The 19,325-nt window shown below is 50.5% G+C and overlaps 7 protein-coding genes across 7 annotated transcripts; 3 read left to right on the top strand and 4 right to left on the bottom strand.

The window, feature by feature from the left end:
• Positions 1 to 312: 312 nt before the first annotated feature.
• On the top strand, positions 313 to 1,334 carry An06g01980 (uncharacterized protein; the record flags this gene model as incomplete). Its single annotated transcript, XM_001390982.3, has 4 exons — positions 313 to 607; positions 664 to 911; positions 968 to 1,198; positions 1,290 to 1,334. The coding sequence occupies 4 exons, from the start codon at positions 313 to 315 to the stop codon at positions 1,332 to 1,334; spliced, it is 819 nt and encodes a 272-aa protein (XP_001391019.3).
• Positions 1,335 to 2,927: 1,593 nt separating this feature from the next.
• An06g01970 (uncharacterized protein) lies at positions 2,928 to 4,468 on the bottom strand (the record flags this gene model as incomplete). Its single annotated transcript, XM_001390981.3, has 3 exons — positions 2,928 to 3,518; positions 3,573 to 4,028; positions 4,082 to 4,468. 3 exons carry the CDS (start codon positions 4,466 to 4,468, stop codon positions 2,928 to 2,930), a joined length of 1,434 nt encoding a protein of 477 aa, XP_001391018.3.
• Positions 4,469 to 5,787: 1,319 nt separating this feature from the next.
• Positions 5,788 to 6,916, bottom strand: An06g01960 (uncharacterized protein; the record flags this gene model as incomplete). Its single annotated transcript, XM_001390980.1, has 2 exons — positions 5,788 to 6,378; positions 6,440 to 6,916. The coding sequence occupies 2 exons, from the start codon at positions 6,914 to 6,916 to the stop codon at positions 5,788 to 5,790; spliced, it is 1,068 nt and encodes a 355-aa protein (XP_001391017.1).
• A 392-nt stretch (positions 6,917 to 7,308) lies between these two features.
• On the bottom strand, positions 7,309 to 8,201 carry An06g01950 (uncharacterized protein; the record flags this gene model as incomplete). The annotated part of the gene is made up of 2 exons (XM_001390979.3): positions 7,309 to 7,877; positions 7,940 to 8,201. 2 exons carry the CDS (start codon positions 8,199 to 8,201, stop codon positions 7,309 to 7,311), a joined length of 831 nt encoding a protein of 276 aa, XP_001391016.1.
• Positions 8,202 to 13,447: 5,246 nt separating this feature from the next.
• Positions 13,448 to 14,289, top strand: An06g01940 (hypothetical protein; the record flags this gene model as incomplete). The annotated part of the gene is made up of 5 exons (XM_059748089.1): positions 13,448 to 13,451; positions 13,732 to 13,900; positions 14,012 to 14,030; positions 14,158 to 14,205; positions 14,251 to 14,289. The coding sequence occupies 5 exons, from the start codon at positions 13,448 to 13,450 to the stop codon at positions 14,287 to 14,289; spliced, it is 279 nt and encodes a 92-aa protein (XP_059605302.1).
• A 1,116-nt stretch (positions 14,290 to 15,405) lies between these two features.
• An06g01930 (40S ribosomal protein uS14) lies at positions 15,406 to 16,114 on the top strand (the record flags this gene model as incomplete). Its single annotated transcript, XM_001390977.3, has 5 exons — positions 15,406 to 15,443; positions 15,513 to 15,536; positions 15,670 to 15,712; positions 15,797 to 15,853; positions 16,106 to 16,114. 5 exons carry the CDS (start codon positions 15,406 to 15,408, stop codon positions 16,112 to 16,114), a joined length of 171 nt encoding a protein of 56 aa, XP_001391014.1.
• A 1,217-nt stretch (positions 16,115 to 17,331) lies between these two features.
• On the bottom strand, positions 17,332 to 19,135 carry An06g01920 (uncharacterized protein; the record flags this gene model as incomplete). The annotated part of the gene is made up of 7 exons (XM_001390976.3): positions 17,332 to 17,445; positions 17,502 to 17,705; positions 17,760 to 18,185; positions 18,242 to 18,570; positions 18,621 to 18,728; positions 18,778 to 19,017; positions 19,084 to 19,135. The coding sequence occupies 7 exons, from the start codon at positions 19,133 to 19,135 to the stop codon at positions 17,332 to 17,334; spliced, it is 1,473 nt and encodes a 490-aa protein (XP_001391013.1).
• Between the last annotated feature and the right edge of the window lie 190 nt (positions 19,136 to 19,325).

Genomic DNA, 19,325 nt, shown 5'->3' with positions numbered 1-19,325 from the left:
ATATGAATAGTAATTTGAGATTAAAAGGTTCTGACCAACCATCGGAATTGTTTAAGATCCACTCATAAGCACTAACTGCTTCCTGCTTAGTGCGAGAGTCAGCTGCAGGGGCCAGGGACCGTTTGCCAAATCGGGAAATCGTGTATAGCCTCCAGGATCATGGCGGCGAATATCACAATGCTGAAGGGCAAGAAAACCTCTCACTTTTGCACTGTTCCATTCGCCTAAAACTCCGCTGGAAATGCATAAAAGGCGACTTGATTCCACAGCATCTTCGACTCCCATCTTCCATACCATCATCACTCATTCACAATGTCCCAATATGATTCCTCTCTCAGTCTTCAAGGCAAAGTAGCCCTCGTTACCGGATCTGGTAAAACGAGAGGCATTGGTGCCGCAATTGCCACTCTACTGGCCCACCACGGTGCAGCGGTTATCCTCAACTATGTCTCACCGTCCACAGGTCCTTCCGCTGCCACCGTGGCGCAGAGCATCACCGCGGCGGGCGGACAGGCCCTAGCCGTACAGGCGGACATCTCCCGACCTGACGAAGCACAGAGGCTTGTGCAAGCAGCAGTCAAAGCCTTTGGAAGGCTTGATATCCTAGGTTTGTCCACGAACACCTCCGCCTCCCTGGCTTGGACGCTTGCTGACGTGGACCAGTCAACAACGCGGCTACTGGCACTCCGGGACCGGTACTCAGCGCTGCGCCCGAAGCTCTTGCGACCACCTTTGCTGTCAATGTCTTTGGTCCAATCTACCTCATCCAGGAAGCAGTGAAGCACATGCCGCCACGCAGTCGAATCATCAACATCGGATCGGTGGCGTCCAAGTTGGGCATTTCAGGATCGCCAGTCTATAGCGCTTCAAAGGCGGCGATGGATGCGCTGACGTTTTCCATGGCAATGGAGGTACGCTGGACTTTACGGCGGGAACCCACACGAGAATTATGCTAATTGGTGTCTAGCTTGGTCGCAATCATGGCGGCATAACCATCAACACAGTTTCCCCCGGTCCGGTAGATACAGATGGTCTACCGCCTCAGGTGGCGGAAAAGATTAACAAGACAATGGTTCCCATGAGCCGAGTCGAGGAGCGATTGGGCACCGTGCAGGATATTGCGGACGCAGTGCTGTTGTTGTGCTCGGAGAAGAGTCGCTGGATCTCCGGACAGGTCATTTCCGTCAGTGGTGGAATTGTGGGTGGCTAAGATGCCATAGTTATGAACATGAGGATGTCTTGAGCGCTGGGAGAAAAGGTAGATAGACATCTAAAATGTTAATGGACAGAATGCGTTCGACCAGATCTATTCCTTCCTTGCTACCCATGCCTAGAAGGTCCAGCAAGGACCGGATATCGTCAAGGTACAACCCTGGCTGGGTAGAACGAGAAAGTCGAGACACTGTTACAAGCACCCAGAGATGCAGTTTCAGACAAGAGTCGTCGTAGTCGGTTCTCTCCATCTGTGGAATAAGCGTTGATAACTTCCACTGCAGATATTGGCGTTCGTGAGCGGTAAAGAGGAAGATATCTTGCTTCATTGTGGCAAGAAACAGTAATAGCACCAACCGAAGTGCTTCGCGGAGTTGCCGAATTGGGTTTTCTGTTGCAACTAAATCCAACTCGGTTGGCCTCGACATGGAAAGCAGGAAATGTGTGGCTGGGCCAAACAGTTCAATGACAGTGAGGTTATCCTCGCTTACCCAGGCTGTCTCGGAACGACAAAGGGACCCGTCAGTATATCGGACAATAAAGCTCACATGACTGAAGGCAGCCGCGACGTCACGGAAGCAATCGTATCTTGCAATAATATCCCTTAGAAGGCTTCTCAGAGTGGGAGACAGCATATCGGGAATTTGAGCCGCATACCCCGGCGGAGTAGGCAACCGAGGGCGGGAGTCTTCCATCACACTACCCACAACATCAAGCCTGACGCCGGACAGTTAGCCCATGGATGTATGAGGGAACGAGCGGATGTAAGGGATTACCAAATGGCAAAGTGCGTGATACTGTCGTCTAGGCCCCGGTATCCACCCCTCAGGTGGAGGATACGGCCCAGGCCACTGATATGAATTTTCCAGCGATCTAACGTACCAACATAGAGCTATCTGTCGTTTAGCATTCATGCAGCGGTAGGGTGAGAAGATTGACAAACATCGTGACAGGTCAGGCCCAATATGGCCGTGATGACCCCTTGGCTAATACTCTCACGGGTATCTGCCAGCCGGTGTGTGACCTGCCGAACGCATTGTCCGTAGTAACTCAGACACTCCGTACTGGTCTCATACTGATAACCCTGGGCCCGCAGGCGTTGATCGAGAAACATGGCAGCATTAGCCAAGGCCACCAGGATGGCAGTGGCGTCAGTTAATGCCATGGAGAACCAGACGGTCCGGAACGGACGGAACACGTAGTCGCGGTCCGTAGTCACTACGCAGGTTAGATAGGCAAACTCAAGGAGGCTCCGGTAATTGCAGGGGCATACTGAAGTGCATGAGCTGTAGCGCTCGGTCGCTCATAGGGGTAGGATAAAATGTCGTATTACATGGGTCAATCGGCGCTGGAATGTGTTCTGTCACTGGATCTGACGGGGCTCTCAGGCCCACAGACCAAGTCCGTTGCTCCGGGCGTGTACGACGTGATCTCCCAATGTCGCGCATGACATGGCGTCGGATGGTGCGCTGCGTTGAAGCAGACTTGATCTCATCGGGGCGCGAGATATTTACGAAGACGAAATCGTCCTCTACCGGGTGAGACAGCTTCATCGGGGCAAATAGTTCAATCGGATTGACTCAGAAGGATATCTGCGAGAATGCGAAACAGTCTGGAGACGGGGGAATTCAAGGGGCCAGATAGTTATTCCATGTTATGCACATCAGTTAGTAATCAGACTGCATAACCGGTGCATCAGCTCCGTTGTCGAAGGATCAAAACTCTATCGAGCCCAGAAGCCCCGGAAAGAGGGGTGATTCCTCAGCAAACACCGCAAAGGAGTCATCGTCCGTGCGATGATCGAAGCCTGGCCACAGGATTCCTGCATCAAAGCCGACCGAAGGCAAGTCTGCTCGGTCTGCTCGGGTCCCCCAGCACAGAGGACATTCATGGGCATTGTGCACATCACTAGACGACCAGTTACCCCCATTCACCGGCCGACCTGCGGCCCACGGATAATCCTCCGTAGTCATCTCAATAAGCATGCGCATTATGTCTTTGTTGATGACGATGGCCGTCACCCGGGGCAGGTACCCCTGAATCGTGTCTGCCGAGGACGCCGAGATGCGGCTTGCTTCGCCATTATCAGGAGACCAATAGACCGGGATGCTGTCCGCCAAGAGATCAAAGATATCCCGCAATGGTTCGGCTTCAGTCCACCGCTCGGACAGGACTGCCAAGATCACGGAGCACGTCCGAATGGCTGTGCCAATTTTTGGTGACTGAATTTCGACGGATCGATGCGATGGTGGCATCACCCATAGGCAGTATAACAGCGTAATCCCTATACCAAACTGACTAAGCAGCTAAGAAGGGTTTCAGTTGCTGTTCTAGAGATCATGCGGGGGATGGTTACTCACACCCGGCCATAGTTGAGCCGTTTGACGGCTCTTGAGATACTTCCAGAATGTCAGTGCAATGTCGGTACAGGCTCTAATGCAATGCTCCATGACCAAGCCACTCATGTTCGCTTTCGTAGGCCGGTAAAGGAGTAGCACTGTATAGTTGTACAGCATGCCTACCCATCCTTCGCTGGTGTAGCCCTTAGAGAGAGGGTCGCTATGGGGTTCCAGCTGCGCTTTCCAGTCATTGAGCACCTCAAGCATATGAAGACGCCATTGATGAGATCCAGCAAATCGCTGATCGTAATCCGCCCGCATCATGATGCTCAAGATGCGGGATTGAATTCTCCTCCCGCGAATCAGGTGAAGAGCGGACGACACTTGAGTCCTGCGCGGGGTGGACTCGTCCAGATCCGGCCGATCAGCCCGGGCTTGCCATTCTTTTATCTCGTCGTCGTTCATGTTGGCAAAAGGCTGATTCATTAAGTCAGTTCCTCCAATTCAATATTCTGCGAGCGAGATCTCACCTCAACTTGGATGTCTTCGTCCACGAGACTGCACGGGACATGATAAACCCAACTGACCAGGCGATCAATCGCGTAAGCAGACCAGAACACACGGCGCCGGATCTGCCTCTCACAGAGCAGTTCTTGCGGTTGGTGTTCTACTGCTGATAAATGCAACTGTGCAATCACGCAGCAACGCACGGCTGCAGAAATCATTGTCAAAACCGTTTGCGAAGAAGGCGAGTGAAGTGCATGCAGCGTGCACAGTAAGTAGGCTTGCGCATGCAATACGGGGTCAAGACAAGCGAATACAGCATCTAGAGATGATGCAGCGGAGGAATATAGAGCCTGTGATTTTAGCGGGGGCGTGATGTGATTTGACGGTACTCCTACCTGAGAAACTTTCATATCTCGGGGTGATACTCGAGGTGCGATCAAAAGGCTAACGGCAAGTGCCTGGCGCTAGCCTGTCAGCTTATGTTGCATGGTCTTCGCAAATGACCAACCATCTTGATGAAGAATGCTTTCCACTGCTCTTCCGGCGGCAGAGGCACGCCCAAGTTCCTGGATGCTTTCCATGCATCGTACCAGGCGATGAAGGTTTCTTCGTGGAGAAAGGGATAGCGCGGGTTCACGCGCTTTAGGAAGATTTGGATCAGCTCATCCTGAGTCTGTGACGGGATCTCCTTCTCATAGTTGGTCCCTTCCAGTGACCCCGACTGTGGCGTGTGAAGGGGGGGAAGTACGGTAATAGAAGGGGTACTCCCAGCTTGGGTGCCTTCGCCATCACCCGGGCCATGGGATGAGAGACAAATTGCTGGGAATGTTGCTTCTTCAGTTTGGGCTCGGGTTATTCGTTTTTGCGGCGGTTCGAGTGACTCTGTCGGCTGCACGTCTGTCTTCCTCAGGCCTGGAGTTGGGCCCGGCTCGAGAGTAGGATCAGTGGAATCACGTTGTTGGGACTCCAGCTCGATAATCCGTTCCTCCAGAGCACGGGCATATCTAATGTGGTCAGACGCAATAATCCCTGGCTATCAGCCTGATGAGGGAACAGCTCACTCCGGATTGACGCGGCTCTTCCTAGCTGGTCGTTGACTAGGTACACAGGCTGATGTATGTCAGTTGCGACAGAAGATCACAGGGAGTAGTACCATTAAGAGAGATTTACCGGCTTGCGCCTGTACACAGTTGGTGCATGGTCGAGGCCGGCTGCACTATACAGTAGCCCTTACATTAGCCGGTATCATTGTGTTGGCAATGTTGGGGCAACGTGCTTTCTGTTTGCGAATACGGCAGCGTCGGCAGGCCAACTGAGGTGAAGGTGCCGGACTGGGCGTCATATCAGGTCCTGAAGATGGTGTGTACCCGTGACCTCAAGAATTACTACATGTCATTGGCCTTCAAAGAATGAAGTTTTATAATAGTAGTAGATGATTCAGATGAAGGTGATTGATCGATGGATTGATTGGTACCAAAAACACCATTCAAATGCCCCGAATCGGGTAAGCTTCAGCTGATGTAATGGCTGACTAAGTTTAATGCCTCAGGCTTCATTTCAGGCTTGCATTTTTGGGAGATAATCTCTACGGATTGTGAAGATCTGAATGATTGACATCTCATCTTATTCGACTCAGGATCTACTCCATTTCAGGGGCACTCCTCCGAACACTTATTAGGTACATTTCTCTTAGTTATATACATCAGGCTCATTACAAGTCGCTGACAGCTTACAGTGGCGGAGGGTTCAGGTCCAGCCCATCTACTGTCAGCTTGAAGGAGTCATTGCGTGAGTAACTGCCCGCCACGTCCAGATCTAACCGGCCGCGCTCACAATCCTCCATATCAATCTCCGTGATAGACAGTGCGGCTGCAATTGCTGGATCATTTGGATCACTGGCGTCAGTCACATCATCTGTGCTCACTTCCCAGATGGGGTCACTGAGGACTTCTCCCAGGGGACCGACAATGCAGGAGCCGCCCCGACACACATAGTCATCGCCATTGTGTTTGTCCTGGGAGTTGGCCGTGATCCATCCGGGCAGTTCCCGGCGTCGCACACATTGGTTGGCGGATAAAACGAACGTACGGCCTTCTCCAGCCACTGTGCGCATCAACGGCAGCCAGGTATCGCGGGCATCGGCCGTCGGGGCTAGATAGAGGTTGACATTCTGAGAGTACAGGCTCTGTCGAAGCATCGGCATGTAATTCTCCCAGCAGATTGCGGCCCCGATGGTCAGCCGAACCCCATTAAGTTCAGTGGTGACAGCCTTGAGGGTGGAAGGGGATCCTTGAGCCCAGATCAGACGCTCCGAGGCCGTCTGTGAATCACCAATTAGCTTGATCAACATAATCTTCTCAGAGCAACTCCTTGCCACTCACCGGCATGACCTTCCGCCGCTTGCCCAAGGCGCCATCGCGCGGATCGACATAGATGGCGGAACAATACAGGCTACCCCCGGCGCGCTCAATGACGCCACACACGATGAACACACCAGTTTCGCGGGAGATTTTCTCCAGCGCCTCTCGGGTGCCATCCCCGCGGTATTCCTTGCCTCGCGGAAGGGGCAATCTACGGTTCACCCAGTCGTCCCCAGCTCCCGTGGGGGTGTCACCCAAGTCGACCGCCGCATGGAAGTATTCGAGGAATTGGTCGCGCCCATGAGCGCCACGGGCACCTACAGCTGTGCCAAAGTCACAGGTTCTGGGATAGCCCCCAAGATATGCCTCGGGAAAGAGAATCAAGTGCACCCCGCGGGCCGCAGCATGGCGAGTCACTCGCTCCAGGGCCGCCAAAGTGGCTGCCAGGGTGGACTGGGTGCTGGCTTGCGCCACCGCGACCGTGAGCTTCTGCGGCATATCGGATTTCAAAGAATACCAAAGAATGGAAAGGGAATTTATAGGTGATTGGGAAGAAGAGAAGCTGCAGATGATACGTGCAGAAAGTCTAAATGCCCTCCCTCCTCTCGTGCGGGGAAGACAAAGACTAACTTAATATACTCCGTCGGATATTGCGGGCCGGTCGGACCTTCAATCGGCGATTGCCATCCGAACACAAGACCCAGAAGGTCCAACCCGCAGTCCATAGAAAATAACAACCAGATATCATTGCTTGAAGAGCTTGGATGCTACTCCTCTGAGGATTATTTACACGGGGATATTCTGCCCTAGCATCGCCCCTGCTCGGCAGTATATTTCCCTCTAAGCAATCTCCGTTACTCGATATTGACCAGTAATGATGCTGGACCCATTTAGATGGTCGAGATAATGCGAAGCGCTCTGGTGGAGACCAGACGAGGTACACGGCTGGCAAGGAATCGGTCGGCGAAGGGGATGCGGAACCACCCGCGCGGTTGGGACGAGGGTTCGGGGAGCGGATCCTCGGGCTTTTCGAAACCGTCATACTCATCCGAAGGCGACGCACAAGATGGCGACCCAGGACGACTGTGGAGGGAAGAGGAATTTCTCTCCGTGCCCTGTCCACTGTCGCGCGACCAGCGGTACGAATGGCGAATACCACCAGAGTACATCTGGGGGCTCTCCATCTCATCGGTAGAAACGGGAAGGAACGCTGCCCGTTCATACGAAGTCGACTCCGACTCGCCTCTGCCAGCATAGGCAAAGATCAACGACATGATGACCTGCGCGCTCATGACCCAGGTTGCGATCCAGCCAATCTTGTGATGAGCGTTGTTCTCATACAGATCGGGGGTCTGGCTGTTGTAGATGATTCCAATAAGCAATCCCACCGCGTTGCATACCAAGAAAAGGAATTGCGACGGCAATGCGAAACGTGACCGTGCGACGCTGAACATGACCGCTGTTATTGCAAAGTGTTAGTTTTCTGTGTCTTTGTGAGGGTTAGATAAAATGGAGCTATACCTGTCGGCAGAATGAAGCACCAGGCGAGAATCATGAGACCGATGTGAACCGCAATCGCGGTGCCGTGTTTCCCATACGCGAAGTAGCTCATGGGGGAGTCGTCATTTGCCTCTGTGGACGATTCCTGGGTGGACTCGCTGTGGCTCATATCCATACCCATGTCCATGTCCATCGCTTCGTCGTCTCCGTGGGGAAGCGCATTCGCAACGGAGACTAGAAGGAAAGCTGCCGCAAGCGCGGCACGGGAAGCTCGCTGCCACATGAGGGGGGGGAGCTTCTATATTACAGACGGGAAAACCAAATAAGGGGAACTATATCTCTGCGACGTGCGACAGGTTGAAATCAAGTGCGAGCACGGAGAGACGACTATGAGATTAAGCCAACTCCCAGCTCCCCTTGTCGCAAACAAGATAACAGAGGAAATTTGTACGAGGAAGCTGGGTTGCTGGATTGCGGATGGGCGCGGCTACCACCTGGCGAAGGGCAGTACGTGGGAATACGTCGGGAGGTCAGACAGGTTGGTAGGGCTGAAGTATGGAAGCAACGGACGGTCGTGAAGGGAGAGCAGGAAGTATAAGTATGAGAATGGGCGAAGAATCCAAGAAAACCCAGCCAGCCAACGGTGGACCATACAAGTAGGTTAAGAAGCGAGACGGAAGGCTGAAGACCGGAGGGGTTGCCAGAGAGGGTTGCGCGAGACTTTTTATTTAATCATTACTCATGACTTAATTTTTTTCTTTCCCATTCGCGCCTTGTGTTCGCAGCTCTCCTTCCTTCGGAGCTGGCGGGGATAGCATGCAACAAGACCGAAAGGCCGTGGAAACAAGCGGTCCTGCTCGAGCTCCCCAAAGCTCCGTGTGCCGAAAGTGGAGTTACTCACTGGCACCCTCGCGCTAGCAAGGAAAGGGAAACGGAAAAAAAAAAAAAAAAGGAAATAAAAATTAAAAAAAAAAGGACTAAGGCCCCCCCAGGAGTGACGCTGTTCACCTCCCAGTCTGGTTTCTGATCTGACTGCTGCTTTGTTTGCTTGACCCCTCGCTCTTCTTTCTTCTTTTGCAAGAAATGAGAGTGATGATGATTAACAACTAACAAGATACTCTCGGATTCCATGTTGAGGCTATGCCCATGATATAGCTCGATCCTTCAAGGCTCCCATCGTCATCATGAGGTGTCTTGCTGAGAACGCTGGTACCACCACTCATGCCTCCCGAAGTCATCCAGCGATGGAGCCGATCATTCTTTTTGGACTAATCACCGCCTCCAATGCCTGGAACTTTATTTCTTCTTCCATTCAGAAAAATGAATTTTCTTTTCCCTTCTATGTTTCCATTTACACTTTTCTCGGGATCTTTTCGCCTGTCAGCCAATCCCTCCTTGCCATCTTACTTCCTTTCCAACATCATCCCTACTCCGTATATCTCTCTTACTACTAGTAGCAAAGCCCCCTCGGATCACGAGCTCTCAGCCTCTGAGTCACGATGCATCTTGCTGTGATTTGAAACTTCTTCAAATTAAGGTTTGTTGTGTGGAAATTGAATTACTTAATAATGGCAACAAGAGAAGTGCCTGTTTTGGCTTCAGATCATATGAACCATTTTTCGATAAAGCCGAAGAGGAGCACAAATAAGAGCCCAGAAAAGGGGATTTACAAAAGAAAAGAGAAAAGTAAAAAAGAAAATTACCCCTCTTGGCAGAGTTGGGTTCTCGGAAGCCCGGAGCGACCGGGAGGAGATACTCGACTTCCAGGTCACGATGCGCTGACGCGCCATGGGAAATGACCTCATCCCAAGGTACCGGACTTTTAGCGTGTGGCCTAGAGCGGACCAGTGGATGTTCCCTTCTTGTTCCCCATCCGCTTCGGGATCCTGTTCGCCTGTTTTCGGGGCTTTTTCATCTTGCTTCTTAAGGCTTCATGGCCCCTCCCGCGGATATATTACTAATGCCGTGGGACAGCAGGCCTTTTTCGCGATGCCAGAATCACACAGAAGGGTCTTCAAGCCCAAGTTCGCACTATTGGCGAAAGGGTCAACAAGGCTGCAAGTGCATGAGACTACTAACTACTACTCCCTATGCCGGTCCACCTTCATCTGCGTGTCTGGCAGTGGCCTGTACGCCGTTTGGGCTCCGATCTCGTCTCCACGCAGTCCTCTGTAGTCACAATTATGCCAGGACGCTCATGCCATGTATCTATCCATCCCTTCCTGTCCGTCTGACAGTCCCCCGGAAGGCGCAGCAATCATTCGATCGCGGGGGGTGTAAACAGAAGTCCAGAATGCAGGGATTCTGATACGCCCAACTTCTTAGGTCCCGCCTTCCCGCGACTTGTAAGATGGTGCGCAATAAGCCTACGAATCGTTTACTCACCTCTCTGTCTCGGCGGCTATTCGAGCTTGTGAAAGAGCGAACTGCCAGGGGCTGTTGTCTAGGATAGAATGTATCAGATCCGGAGTATTTAGATGATTGGATTCTCGCGACATCACCAGAGGACAGTCATGCATCTAGTTCATCTCCCCTTACATCGGCAGGTGAGAAGTGTTGGTGGGGACTCATGAAAGGGAGGATGCCATAGTGTGTTTGTTATGTTGGTCCAGCGTGCGGAGCGATCTATCACCAGCTCCAATGAGCATGTACCAACTACATATGCAACGGACCGCGAACGAGCAAGCAGCACGGCACACACTGACACGATGGCTGGTTTATTGCAAGCTGTGTATTGGAGGGGATTTGGAGCGGGGAGCTGCTAAAGGAGGAAGTATCCTCCGCGACCAAAGGGCGAGCTGAAGTCAAGACCGTCCGTACTAATATAACCCCTCTTTCTGCAGAGGTCGATCGGTGCCATCTACGGCAAGCTGTCTCTGGCCCTACGGACTACTGCTTTGGACTATTCCGCTCCAATGAGACTAGTGTTAATATCTCAGCTACATGCACAGAGTAGCTGCGGTGGATGTAGGAGCAGTGTTGTACCTAAAGATGGATGGATAGCTAGCTAGCTGTCCAGCCCTGTTGAACAGTGGCCCATCTGGAATGTACCCAACTGGCCCATGACTTTTCCCCATCTCCAGATTCTGGTGGGCTGATCGTCAACTCAGGGCGCATGCCAGTGTAGCGTGACGTTGCGATGCAGGCGGTTGCACTAAAGGTCGGTGCTACAAGCGAGGAGAGCGGTGCATGCCATAGACAGGTACAGACCGCGGATGTGCTGGCGCCGACCGGCCTTTTAGTAGGTTTGGCGACGATCCTATCTATACAACAACAACAACACTGAGGTTAGACTGATAAGCAACCATGAACTGACTGCTAGGGAGATGTTCATCTAGCACGATGATTGTGCAACTGTGGTGCAACCTATACAGCCGCCATATTTAGCCATAGAGTACTCGATAGTACTCGGTTGTAATCCTTATATCGAGCTATTTGGTGTGTCTATCTACTACTTTCGAGTGTAGGCAGACCACCAACAAGCGTCGATCTCTGCCGGCTTTAGTGGCATCCTCTTCCCTCGGAAGCAAACCCCACCCGGCGGGCCTCGCACGTTGGGCTTTTTGCTAGTGATTGCTAGCCCTGTCCGTGCCCGTGTATGATTCTGCCAGTATCTATCGACCTTTGCTCTCTTTCTGACAACCCAACTGACGATCGCGGCTTGGCATCACCGGGCGAGAATCACAATCCGCATCCGCGCCCTTCCGTTCTGTATGAACTGCCCGGGAGGCATAAACACCGTCCATGCGCCATGGCGCTTCTCGTCACCTTTTTCTTACATCCACGCACCTCCCGTCTCGACACACATCCGTCTGACCCGGAGATCTCTCGCATTAATCATTCAATCACTGTCGAGCCTCTTTTTCTAAGTTTTTTAAGTATTTACCCACTTTCTCTCTTTGACCGTTTCCAGGCCTGGCTGGCCCTTTCCCACCGCACCCGTACTTATGCATCGTATGACCAACACTGACTCATCGATCATGACGCGATGCTCATCGTGGGAAAAATCGGATACTTGTTGCGGTCATGTCGTTGACGTCATGGCATGGTTTCTCCAGGCAGCTTTGCTAGAGTCAAACCCACAACATGGTTACAATAGTCTATATAGGGATGAGAATGGGTGTTACTATTGTCCTTTTGTGAATGCCACTGTCCTGGTGAGTCTATCTGCCCACAGGATCATACTACGCAGCAATCATTGCCAGATTGGACTGCTGGACATCCGTGCTGTCAAGCCGACACACAAACTTAAAGGGACCCGCCATAAAATTTTAGGCCTGATAAGATCGACCCGATCCCATGACCTCAAGTTCGGCACATCCGGCTTTCTCGGCTTTACACTCGTCAGGATTTCCTCCCTTTGTCTGGCGGCATTTGCACGAAGGCTGCCGCGATTCAAGCCCCGTCATCGACGAGAGGCCTAGACTACAACTGTCATGTTGACATGTCGCCATTCAGGGTTTACCAGTCTTACATATGGCATCCAGCTTACAGGTCATCATTTTGGTAGGTAGTAGTGGACGGACCACTTCTGATGCATTGCCCAATCAGTTTCTCGATTAGGCTCGCGTTAACTCGGAGACTTTTCCTTCCATGTGGATTCCACCGCAACTTTGGTCGGAGTAGTTCGATTGGCGAAAATTTTGTGATATTGGGCAAGCGCACGCAAAACAGCCGGAGGATGCCGCTGAGCTCATTTTCTAAGCGGAGACAAACCATGGCTCAGCACTTGACTATACTAGGCAGGCCATAATCTCCGTGCCGCTAATTCCGGCTTCGCTCCGATGATGATGCCGCTTTAACCGGCTGACCTGGTTGGTGAGACTTGTTCAGGTACTCCCTCTGCCGTTCTGCCTTTCTTTGTGATTCGCTCGAGGCAGCCACACTAGCTGGCGCGAATTCATTAAGCGACTTCAAGGAACTATAACAGCCAGCTCTTCTCTAGCAGAATTCGATGGCTTCCTACCAGACAGTCCAACCGATCCTGGTCATGAATCTGGCAAAGCATAGGGATTTTAGCTCTCCGGGTGGCACAGAAGCACTCGCTTCAGATAGAAATGTCTTTCCATCGACACATTCTACAATAGCTAGAGAAGCCATTACCCCAGACTCTTTGCTCAAGGACAGTAGTGAACCTCATTAACTTTTCGGACATACTAATTTCCATAGCCACCTTGGCATACACTATCTCACAAGTCAGTTCGCTTCATGTCCATCTCACAAGGTATAGTTCTCGATACTTAACGCACCTTAGCTAGAGTCTCTCAGAGTCTTCTCATCCACTCGACTCGTTCAGTTTAACTTGCCGAGGAATGTGCAAGTTGCAGTATACGTACGGTCAAGTGATTGAGAACCGCACCCCTTACTTGAACATGTCAGTCCCATATACGTACTGTGTTTTACTAACCCCACCGCAAGCACAGCCCTCGAGTAGGTGAGTGTGACCAGAAGTCACCGCAACATGCCGCAAAAGACAGGGAGGGTGACTGCGGGGAGATACAAACCCACCCTACTAGCCTGAAACAAGACATGGGTATGTCCTGCAGTAGTCACAAGTTTACAACGCCATATCACAAGACAGACTATTCGCTACATTGCTTGTCTGATTAATATGGCTCACGCGACATAGTTAAACAACAACCACATCAATGTCACCTAACAATAACGAACCCCCCGAAAATCGGCGTCCGGAATTACCAAACAGGCACAAAGTACCCTGCTACATACACAGTAGATGATCATCAGTGATCCAAGCGAGACGGACCAATCGCTTAAACACACAGCACCAATAACATCTACTAGACAGATGCTAGATACTTCTCCTGTTCCGCGCCTACTGCGATCATCACTACTTAGCCCTATTAGGTCCAATCGAGCGGGTAGTCCCGAACGCAAGTTTCTACACAGTAGTCTATCACGTCGGAACTCGGATGTTCGGGTTTTAAGGAGGCTAGCTTGTGATTACTTCTCTCCTGTAGCTAAGTACAGCTTTGTTGATCGTTGGTCATTACAGAGTAGACCTTTCTTTGCACTGTCCCTGAACATTTGATCTAACCACATATCTTTGAACTGGTCAATATGATTTGGTTGTAGTTATGGTTCCTCTTCACAAGTAAGCAAGTGGTGAACTCATTAAGTGAAGTCCTGAAGTGGGATACTGTCCTGTAGATACTATACGGAGCTTACATTGGTTAGGAGACATACTCCATCGAGCCTCAGAAAGGCTAAGTGACAACCAGATATTAACTAGTGCTAACTATAATGTCCATCCATTAGACAACTTATTAGTAAGTTAGTTGATGCATGTGCTAGCTAGCTACTTACCTAGCCAGCCTTACACCGATAGCTCTAAGCCTTATGAAATCCCCTGAATTGCTTTTCCCTTTTATTTCCTATTTCTTTCTTCTCCTTTCTTTTTCTTTTCTCCCCTTATTTTTGCCATTTTTCGTTCTTCCTCTTTGCCCCTAATGCATGTAGCTTAGTGTGTTTTCCCTGGGAGGTAGGTACTGATAGATAAAATAGCTATGTACTCCGTACCTGACTGAGCATGGGAGGGTCATAAGACTATTACCTAACTGGGTAGATACCCTAGAGGTACGAACAATGGAGTAGTAAAGTAAGTAGTGTCCTGGTATTGAGGAATATGCTTACTACTTAAAAGGGTGAAGTAAGTACTCTGTACGAAGTAGTCTGCTCATATTGGAATCTGTCTGTTGGGGTGGCTGGGTAGATCCTGGGGTAGCTTATTGTAGTCGCTTAATTATATATGGAAGACATGATCGGGGTCGGATGTTAGTGTGTATGTGTTGAGCCCATTAAGCTCAGTTTGAATTGTATGGCTTTAACTTATTGTGTGGTGTTGGTGTTAAGCAGCATTGAGTCTCGCTTACGATAGGCACACGGACTGAAATATATGGCTGCGTAAGGAAAATATTAATAGAAAGTGATTTTTTTTTTCTGACAATTTGGCGTTTAGTGTGAACGTCTCTGTTTGGTCATTTTGTTATGGCTCCAAGGTAGGCGATGAGATAGGGCACCGAAATGATGTCGTAGATAAGTATAGCAGTTCTGTCAGCTGCTCTCTCGAAGATTTAGCTCCGTATAACATAAGTAGCATCCGCATCCAGCAAGTAACCATTATGGACATCATCATCATACTGCAATTTAAGTGGACTAACCTCCAAACATTGCCATATTCCATTCTGATATACATCGGCCGGAACAACCCACCCTCCGAACCATCCCTCCGGAGTAGCCAAAAAAAAACCCCAAACCCATACATCACATGACCACCACCCCCAAACAAGGCTTAGCGCCCCATCAAGCGAGATGGTCCGAGCCCGCATCACGGAAACCGGAAAGACACACAAACGGAATTTCGACCCTAACCTTTTCGTTGAATCCCCGTCCCCCTTCAACGCCCAGCGACGACAAACCGCCAGCCAAACACCGTCTCATCCCCAGGTTTCTCTCGCCTCAGATTCAAGATGACTCACGAGTCCGTTTGGTACAGCCGGCCCCGCAAGTAAGTGAAAACGATGTCCCTCGAATTTGATATGTATGTGTGGGAGGCTAATTGATGTGTGATTTACAGGTTCGGCAAGGGTTCCCGTTCTTGGTGCGTATATGCGACATATTCCTGAGGAGGAGATTAGGGGGATTGGGGGGATTTTGAAGACGAAGAGAAACAAATGGAGGAATTACGAAAATGTGAAGGAAGTTATGTGCTGATTCGTTTTGGAATAATACAGCCGTGTCTGCTCCCACCGCGCCGGTCTGATCCGCAAGTACGGGGTATGGATATCACCAGATTCTTTGCGATGCGAAATTATAGAGAGGGCAGGAACAATGGCTAACTGGTTTTCTTCTTGCGTACAGATGAACATCTGCCGTCAGTGCTTCCGTGAGAAGTCCTCTGACATCGGTTTCCACAAGGTTGGTTTCACCATATCCCGTATACACATTCCAGCACCAGCACCACATCATATCCGCAATGGCATTGGCATGGCGAGGAGGATTTTCGAAAGAGATGGGACTTGCGACAAAAAAGAAAAGCAATGAAGAACCGGGAAATGGAATGAATTGAAATGCCACTCGACATCGAAAGAGCCAGAACCACACATACACACGATCACGCCACACATACCAGAAGACAAGAAACCTAACTAACACCACACCCCCAAACAGTACCGTTAAATCGAATCTTCTTCCTCGATCCCATTTTTCCGTTATTCACGACGATGATTCGTTAAAACGTGCTCGTGGCGCTTCGATTCTCTCACATATCACCCAAATTAAAACCGACAATCCCCCACAGTCTCATGTCGGGGTTTAGCGGAGGAAGAAAACAGGGGGATACGGTAGCCTCTTTTTTCTTTTACCAGTGTGTGTGTGAAATCGAAACGCAAATGAAATCCGAACCGGGCTTGCTTTCAATGGAATGAAATAAAATGGTGTTTTTCTTTTGTTTCCAGGTGGAATATTCTTTTTAAAATGAGGAAGAGATGGGATTTGAGATTATAGAGACGTGTGTGTTAGGTTGTGGCTGGTGTGGACCGTCTTAAAGAAAGGGTGTCTTTTGTCGAAGCTCCTTTTTTTCATTTCCTTTAAAACAAGGCAATTCGTAATGATTCGGATTGAATTGAGGATCTCTTGATAATCGTCTCATCTCTCCCCACTTGGCCCGTGAAAGGTGAAGTGCTTGGTTTTGAAAGGTCAAGGTGCTGCTGGGGCTCATGGGCTGGTTACGTCTTTTGGAAGCGTGCGGCTCTGCTCTGGCTTTAGGATGGCTTTTTGAACGGTGCACTTTGTGTTGGGATGGTCTGGGCCATTAGCCCATACTGCCTTTGGTTGGCTGCCGTTTTCTATACCGTCTGCTCTGGACATCCGACTGTCAACCCTGTAGGACCTGCGTAGCGTAGATGACTGGGAGTTATATTGTTGGTTCGCATGAAAGCGCCTATGTCAGTTCGGATATCGACGACCCCGGATTTAATTTAGATGAATAAAATCACGTTACTGAAACCCCGTACGGTCTGTATTTGACCCCCATATCTAGCTAAGCAGCCATGTATACCACTCCCGCAACCTTAGCCTTCTACTATACTATACTAGGTAGTCTAAACGCACACGGCGCAGACTTATCCGCTATATATAGGCAACTGAGCGTATGAAAGAAAGCAAAGAAAACAAAGGAACGCAACACAACAACACCAGTCTTGCATCCGTGATCGAAGATGCCAGCCACAGCTCTCCTACATGAGCATGCATGCAATCAATCAACCGGACAATAATAATACAACTCCTAGCCGTGGACTCCGAGTCGCTGAAGAGAAACCGAATGCGAGAAGATGAGGCAGCCGCCGAGTACAATGTGATGATGATGCGGTGTGATGGTACACGATAGGTAGCTTCTATTGTGGCGCGGAAGCCAGTGATCGAAGGTTGTAGAATAAGAGGTAAGCGTCAGCGTTGAGAACTTCTGCCTCAGTGACGGCAGTGACTTTGTCGTCGTTGAAGAGCACCCACTGAAAGACTTGGGTTAAAAATGAGTTCCTGGAAGGGGATCAGGTCAAGAACTCACATCATCGCCCTGGCGGCAGTAGACGTAGTAATGCCCCGCATCGAGCTTGCCCTGATGGACTACGGCTGATGAGAGGTCATATACGAATCTAGACCTGTCAACTTTGGCCTGCGGGCTGGTCGTATATGGGAGCATGTTGATCGATAGTGGGAAGTCGATTTTGCCTTCTAGCTTCTCCGAGACGGAAAAGGTGTGTTCGAAGCGCTGTGTCAAGTAAGTATGCGTCTATGATATCGGAAATGTGCCGAGAAACCGTACCTTTAGTTGCATGCACAGAATGGCGGGTAACTTCCGGATGCGCAATTGTTTGGTCGCCTTCTGCGGCGTTCCTCCGCAGTGACTGCAGTTATACACGCCTGCCATCAGTTTCTCTGGAGATGTGTAGCTTTCGAGGCATCCACTCAGGGTAGGCGTCGACGGAACCCCTGTGCCACCCATGGCGCGTTTCTTCGCCTGCACTTGAACGTCGAGACTGAGATCCACCATCGGATCATCCGTTCGTGTGACGTTACCACACTTGTCGCAAGTCACGCTGCTTCGGAGCTTGCCGTAGAAGGTCTTGTGAAAGAAGCAAGGACAACCCTTTTCATGGCCTTCTCGGTGGTTCTCAGTACTAAGGTGAAGCTTGTCGACGAGAAACTGGTAATACTCGTGTGCGTCTTGTTGTTGATATCCTGCCAAAGTCTGAATGAATCGCCATTAGCGTCGCTGATAAGAAAATGATGTACCTGGTAACATACAGAACTTGCACGCCATGATGCTAGAAGAAGATTGAGAGCCGCGAAACCCTCCGGTTTGTCGCTGCTGTTAAAATCCGCAAAAGCCTCAGCAACTGCACATCCTACGCAGTCAGAGGCAGTGCAGTCGTGGGGTTGATGACCGTTCCCGAGGAAGTACGTGTTGAGTATCGGGTCGTGCAGAAGGGTCTGAAGAATGACATTCAAATAGCAGGTTTGCCCCAGGTTGAACAAGCCCCTGACGCCTTGTTTGGCGCAAGGACGCTTGCTGGCATTGCTCCGAATATAAAGCTCGTCCGCAGAGCTATCGCTGAAGCGACGCTTCTTGGCGACTTCGTCGTGTTAGTGCTATAATAAGCGCGAGAGTCAATTAGATGCTAACCTTGAAGAGCACTTTCTGTTGTCGAGCACCGAAGTCGTTCGAGGCCGTGGTCGTAGACGAAATCACCACAAGCCTGGCAATACACCGTGCGGGCTCGCGACTCCATGTCTCGAACACTGTCAGTTAACATTGAGAGGAAAAGGCAAGAGCCACTTACAGAACTGATGGCTGGTCTTCTCGGTGTGAGCTTTCCGGCCGCCCATCGGCATCGCTTCACCGCATGTCAAGCAAGTGTACTTCGGTTTCAGAAAGTCCTTGGCTTTGAGACGACCGTTCTGCTTTGTGGATGACTCCATTGACCGCGGGAAATGGCCTAATGAATTATGCGCTTTCAGGAATGCGTTCTTGAACTGCTCTGCAGTGCTCACATCCTGCCCCAGTTGCGTGGCCAGGTGCTCTGTTACCGGGTCAGTAAAGGTGCTAAAAGGTCAACAAAACAGCTCTGCGCATGCTTTTCACATACCGCAGCCATATTCGGCCTCAGAGAGTAATGATATCGAAAGGACGCTAGCCATTGTGTGGGGTATATATGAATGAACGTAGTGAAACAGTGTCACACCTCGCACGTGAAGCCTATCCTGGCTCAGCCTAGAGTGAGGCTCCCAGTCGAGATGGAGTGAAGGAGTGTGTTATAAAGTAGTACAGTTTTTCTCTCAATGTAGAGAGGGGGAGATGATAAGGATGTTCAGCAGGTCAACTGCAGAT

This window comes from Aspergillus niger, assembly GCF_000002855.4.
Source record: "Aspergillus niger supercontig An06".
In the NCBI taxonomy this organism is placed as follows: domain Eukaryota; kingdom Fungi; phylum Ascomycota; class Eurotiomycetes; order Eurotiales; family Aspergillaceae; genus Aspergillus; species Aspergillus niger.
Note: the sequence above shows the minus strand (reverse complement) of the source record. Positions and strands in the feature narration are given on the sequence as shown.